Raw genomic sequence first — 5968 nt, 5'->3', positions numbered from 1 at the left:
TTTCCTCTCAGTAGAGAAGTGGCAGACACATGTGAGAAATGTCACATATACCTGTCAGTTTCAGCCACTGTACCAACATGGTTTTTCTTAACCATTTTGTTTTCCATTGCTGTAACACGGAGGAGCAGAAACTACTAGAAAATGTTTTTGGTTTTTAAAAAATAGAAACAAAAGTTTTTAAAGGTATACTCAAGATCAGAAGTAGCTTCTGTACTCCATCAGAAGTCACTCTCTCATTGCAAGAGATACAATATTCAGAAAGAGAAGAGCAAACTAGATTGTTTTTTTTAAAAGCCTTTATTTCCTTCACCATTATTGTTTTACAATACAAATATCACCTTGTGAATACACAAAAAAAACCCTACAGAAGAGAATTCTGCTGCACGTAAAATACAGAATGGATATATAGACTTCTTCATTCTTAAAAAACTAGTTTGTTCTGCACGTTGGCAAGGATAGGATAGAATACCTCCCCAAACCAGTGTCTGGCCGGAGTGAGACTTGGAGTTACATGCAGTTTCTGCACAATGTTTTCAAGAAATACACCTCTCGTTCTTTTTGTCACAGTCGTTGTTATTTGGCCAACCGCATGGTCAGGAGGAAGGGCATACTGATTTGCGACGTTCAAGTTTTCAATCAAGATCATTTGCAACCCCTTCCTAGAAAAAGGGAATGGATTCATGGCTGTTCTTATGGCCTCTAAAATCCAGCTACCAAAGAGACAACAAAAGAATTCAAGGGAGATACGTCCCTCTCACCTGGCCACAGTGGGCAAACAGGCACAGATGTGAGAATGTGCCCCTTCCCTATTCTTCAATTCACAGCAATTTCATCACCAGGAGACTCTGATTCATTTTAGCTAGAGATGCAAAATTGAGTCATGTATATAGATCATCGCGGCTTTGTGGAATACTTTTATTTCAAATAAAAACATTGAAGATCGCCTACTGACCATACAATCGAGACAAGAAAGGCACTAGAAACATGGACAAATCTTTCTGCCAAGAAGCACTTTTAAGGATTCACTCTCCTCTCTCTGACATGTAAAAATCGTTAAATTTAGATTTCATAGTCATCTTGAAAAATAAAGTTAGGAAATACTTAGAAAATCACTTTACAACAGAATCTGTGGTTTGTTGGTGTTTTTTTTTGCATTTTTTTTTTGACACCATCACTGCTGATTTTTACAAAATCAAAAGTTACCCTTTCCACATCTGCCTTTTTTAAATTTTTTTCACTTGACTATCAGCGCAACAGGTAGAAAGAGCTCTGAATGGAATTCCGTTCAGGTGCTTAGAAACCTTCATATAGACATTTGCTAGAAAATGGCTTACAGCCCAATCTTTGGGGCAAAGAGATATGAAAAGTATGTTTTCCCAAGAAAAAAATACGCTTTATTTCCAGGCGGGGCTGGAAAGACCAGAACTGAGGATATAAAAGCTTATGTTTATGCTGCCGCATCAGATACAAAGGAGCATGGTCATAGGTTATGTAAATCCCCAACCTATCAACAAGAAATGCATACAGTGCATGATAAGTTAAGTTCTCTTTATTGTTGTCCAACGCAGGTCCTTTGGAGAGAAAAGAAAAAATCACAGTGCTGACCAGGTAACTCACTAGGTTAAGTCAAGGTAACTGTTGAAAGATCAAAGGATTAGGGAGGCTTGATTTTATGGCGATTTCTCTCATGGAGTCTGTAGTACTTTGGACAGCAACTCTTCCCCAACTTTGAACTGCTGTTATGTATCATTCACCAACCGACTGTATTTTACTTGTCTACTGAGGTGGACCACAGGCCAGGGGAAAGGCCAGTGATAAGATCGAGGTACGATTCCTTGGACATTCTTTTCAAAGTACTGGAAGAGTTTATACCACCACACTCTCGCCAGGAGGTTCATTTGGGAAGCTTCTTTTAGCACCTGAAATAAAAAAGAAGAGAGTGGCCAGGTCTAGAAATATACTTCATCCATCCCTAGCATGCCCTGGTGTCACCCTGGCCTAGCTCTTCGCTACAAGCCCCCACATCCTGAGAGATCCACATGTGCAGAACCCATCTATGACAAACAACCAGCATGAAGGGAGTTCCATTAATTCTTTTCAGTGATTGGCTAGAAATATCATACCAACCCTCTAGGCAACAGTACTTCCCTGAAAGTTGAAAAAGGCTAAGTCTCTAAAGAAAAGCTCATTAGTTAAGGAGACAGTCTCAAAAAACCATTTTCATAGACAAGGGGATACAAGATGTGACTTTGGGGAGGGAAGTGATTTCCTATATCAGGTCACATTTCTAGATATCCCACAAGAAAATTAAAAAACACAAAGAGCTTTTGACTGATCCCTACCTTGGGACAAGGTATTCTGTCTGGAGAAGCAAAGACAGGGACCTTGGGGGCCATGAGTGATCTGTCAGAGCCAGAAGGAAATTCAGAGGACATCTGACTCTATTTCCTTCACATCACAGTTCAAAGAAGTCTAGCTGTTGAGCTAGAAGCAATCAACCACCAAATACTTATTTATTAAGAACCACTCATCTACTCTACTCTAACTCTCTCTTTTAATAAATGAAGGAAAAGAGATCTTAGGAAGAAAAGGGCTCACCCCAAAGGGCTTACCCAGCTAATGCCAGAGCTGGAACAGGAAACCAAGACCACTATGCCCCTGGAGAAAAGAGCGGGGATCAGGTAGCTAATGATGGGCAAGATGGGTCTCGAATCCAGATCACCTAAATCCAAGACCAAAGTCCTCTCTTCCACACCATCAACCTCCCCTTTCTTTGTGATTCCCTGTTAAAGGAAGTGTCTTCTAGGCCTTGAATGCCAAGAGGCACCAAACCAGGACAACAAGAATCTCGAATGAAGCCGGCGGGGAGGGGAGCATGACTTACTTGCTGATTGGCCATTGTGTGATACCACCAGAAAAGTCTGGTCGTGATGTAGTAAGCCACCACGACATCCACAGTGTAGTGTTCATGTGCCAAGAGGATGCAGAAGACCCCGGAGAAGCTGAGAGTCCAGCACAGCCAGTGGTGCCACCAGAGGCGCCGAGGGGAATCTGAAATCAGCAGAAAGCCTGCGCAGTCACACGGGCCCAACACAGCCCCACCAAGAGAGCCAAGCCCGGTCCCAGGCAACCATGGAACCCGAGCCCCCGAGGCCTCACTCTCCTCCTTCCCCAGCTTAGCTATCCTTCACTTTGGAACAAAAAGAGCTTATTCCAGGGATCTTAGGACTGTAGATTTACAGCTGAAAGGTATCTTAGAGGTCCTGCCATCCAAAGCAAATGCACTGAGACACCAAAGTCATTCAGCTTTTGAAAAAACATGAATAACAAAGACATTTCTCTAACACTTTAAAGCTTACAAAGCATCTTCTTTAGAATAATATTGTGAGGAAAGAAGTCAAAAGGATCTGTGATTGTATCAACATCAGGGAGTGACAGGATAGAAAACCTTCATTGATGCAAGTTGCAACTCACCTATGATTTAGCCCAGGAGTTCTTAACCTGGAATCCACAGAAAACTAAGGAGTCTACACAGATGCATTCTGGGGGCCCACCAAATTGGACAGGGAAAATTTATGCCTTAATTTTACCATCTCAAAAATTTAGCACGTCCTTCAATTATGAAGGCAATGAAATACTATTCTAAGGAGGGGTGTGAGGCCTTCAAGAGATTGTCAGAAGGTTCCAAGGCACAAAACCTCTTAATAACTCTCGCTATGACATATGAAATTTTTAGGCAGAGCAGCAGAGGGCTGGAACTGGATTAGGAGGGCCCCAGTCTGAATTCTGTGCCAAACACTTAATAACCATGCGACCATAGGCAAGCCATTTAACTTCTCTGGCCCTTGATTCCCTCTCCTGAAAACTGGGGATAATCACAGCACCAACATCCCAGGGTTGACATGAGGATTTATGGAGATGAGTTATAGAAATAATTTCACGGTGCTATGCACATGCTAGGCATCAGAATCATCACTGTCACTGCTGTTGGTGTTAATATTATTATAATATTATTATTACAGCTAGAAGTAATCTTAGATATCATTGGGTACAATCACCTCATATGACAGATGAAGACCTAGAAGTGGGAAGGCCATTCCCAAGGTCAGAGGCAGGCTGGGATTTGAATACAAGTCCTGGGGCTCTCCAGCTAGCACTCAAGACCATACCTATTTCCCTAGGAAGTTGCTTCAGTCACACAACCCTTATGTGACTGACCCAACATGATGCTCTTTTTCCACTTTGCTCTCTGGAACTCTCCTTGGTGGAGGAATGGTAGAAAAGATTGCTGGATTTGGAATAAGAAGAATTCCACCAATGAAGAATTTCTTGTTCATCAGTTCCCTCTACCATAAATTGGGGGGGTAGGGGTGGGGGGCACGAGGAGAAAAGCAGGAGAACGGGGGTTGGATTTGATGGCCTCTAAGGGCCCTTCCAGCCCTTGCGCTACAAAATCACAAAACGTTTCACTGTCCTAGGACTTAGCAGAGTGTCTGACACATATTAGGGGCTTAACAAGCGTTTACTGATTGGTTGATTGACATTTTATAGATTTGAGGAAATTGGGGCTCTGAGAGGAGAAGGGAGCACTGACCTCACCAGGGCTCGACCCAGTCTCTGACCTAAAATCAAATACCCTTCTCATTTTTCCTGCTGCATGTTCAGGCTAGACATTCTAATCAAGGTCTTTAATAGTTGTCTGAATCTGATCAAACAAGGAGAATTGCTGCCACCACTCCAAGCAGGCCTGCCTGCCTGCCACGGGCATTTAATTAATTTTCCTCCTACCTCAATGAAAATAATTGGATTGCCTTTAACGACACTTTGGAGCCAATGTTCTGTACAGAGGCTGATATCCATTGCTCTGGGCACATGGGCTCACAGAGCCGGACCCAGCAGCTCTTATCTGCTGTCATTCAAGCCTCCTTGTGTGGGATGAGAACAACCTGACCCCTCAGGAGACCAGACTTGCCCCTTGGGAGGTACCCTGGACTCTTCCTGTCCTCCTGTCCTTTTCTCTCCCTTCATGTGATAGCAGCTCTAATTCAGGCCCAGCAGCCTACAGCCTTGTCATGCAAAATGAAGGAGCTGGGCCCCATGACCTCCATGGTCTCTGCAGATCTAAATCTGTGCCCAGTAATCCCATGAAGCATGAATGAATGAATATCATGTGCAAGGCCCTGTGTGAGTATCACTACGGCCATTTTACAGAGGAAGAAACACCTAGGCTATTGCGGTAGCCCCCAAAGCAGTCTCTGCACTGAACCTCTTCCACCTCCCTCCTTAATCTGCCCTCCACAAGTCGCTAAGTCAATATTCCTAAAGCCCTTGTTGGACCACGTCACTCCCTGGCTCAAGAAGCCTCATGGCTCCCCGCTGACTCAAGGCCAGGAACTGCTCTGCTTTGACCCCCAAAGTCCATCACCCGTGAATGCCGCCATGTTCTCTCTGCTCCAGGCCACCAGCCGGACTCACGCTTCCTCATATACAAGGAAGGGGAACAAGCAGCCAGTCTAACACCGTCCCTTAGCACCTGGAAGGACTGACCCTAACTGTCCTCATCCTCTACTCACAATTAGGCTTTGCTGTTCAGGGTCATGTTGGAGGAAATGTAATTCAACTTGCAATGACTGCATCTCAGGGTCATAGCCTGTCTTCCATGTCTAGGACTAGCGTTGGGCAAATCTGAGACTGTCAGTGTGGACAGAATTAGGCTTCATCCAGTACAGCCCCCAACAGCAAAGCCTGATCATGAGTGGAGGACACTTGGGGCCCTTCGTCCTGGGCTCTACGGGCCATCGTTAGGCGGGCTGCTTTCTCCCTGGGGCGCAGCCTAATCATGAATGGAGGACACTTGGGGCCCTTTGTCCTGGGCTCTATGGGCCATCGTTAGGCTGGGCTGCTCTCTCCCTGTGGCGCAGCCTAATCATGAGTGGAGGACACTCGGGGCCCTTCGTTCTGGGCTTCA

The 5968-nt window shown here is 44.6% G+C and overlaps 1 protein-coding gene across 8 annotated transcripts in view; it reads right to left on the bottom strand.

Moving 5' to 3' along the window:
- Window positions 1–278: 278 nt before the first annotated feature.
- SGMS1 (sphingomyelin synthase 1) overlaps window positions 279–5968 on the bottom strand; it is a 240172-nt gene continuing 234482 nt past the window's right edge. For all 8 annotated transcript variants that reach the window (XM_069101800.1, XM_069101804.1, XM_069101799.1 and 5 more), the window contains 2 exons: window positions 2885–3051; window positions 279–1919 (listed from right to left, as the gene is read on the bottom strand). In XM_069101800.1, the coding sequence (XP_068957901.1) occupies window positions 1740–1919; window positions 2885–3051 (347 nt within the window). In that variant the 3' untranslated portion in view covers window positions 279–1739. The remainder of the gene's footprint in view (window positions 1920–2884; window positions 3052–5968) is intronic.

This window comes from Petaurus breviceps, unplaced genomic scaffold (assembly GCF_028583685.1).
Source record: "Petaurus breviceps papuanus isolate PSGF00001 unplaced genomic scaffold, PetGlider_PUasm1.0 490, whole genome shotgun sequence".
Classification (NCBI taxonomy): Eukaryota; Metazoa; Chordata; class Mammalia; order Diprotodontia; family Petauridae; genus Petaurus; species Petaurus breviceps.
Note: the sequence above shows the minus strand (reverse complement) of the source record. Positions and strands in the feature narration are given on the sequence as shown.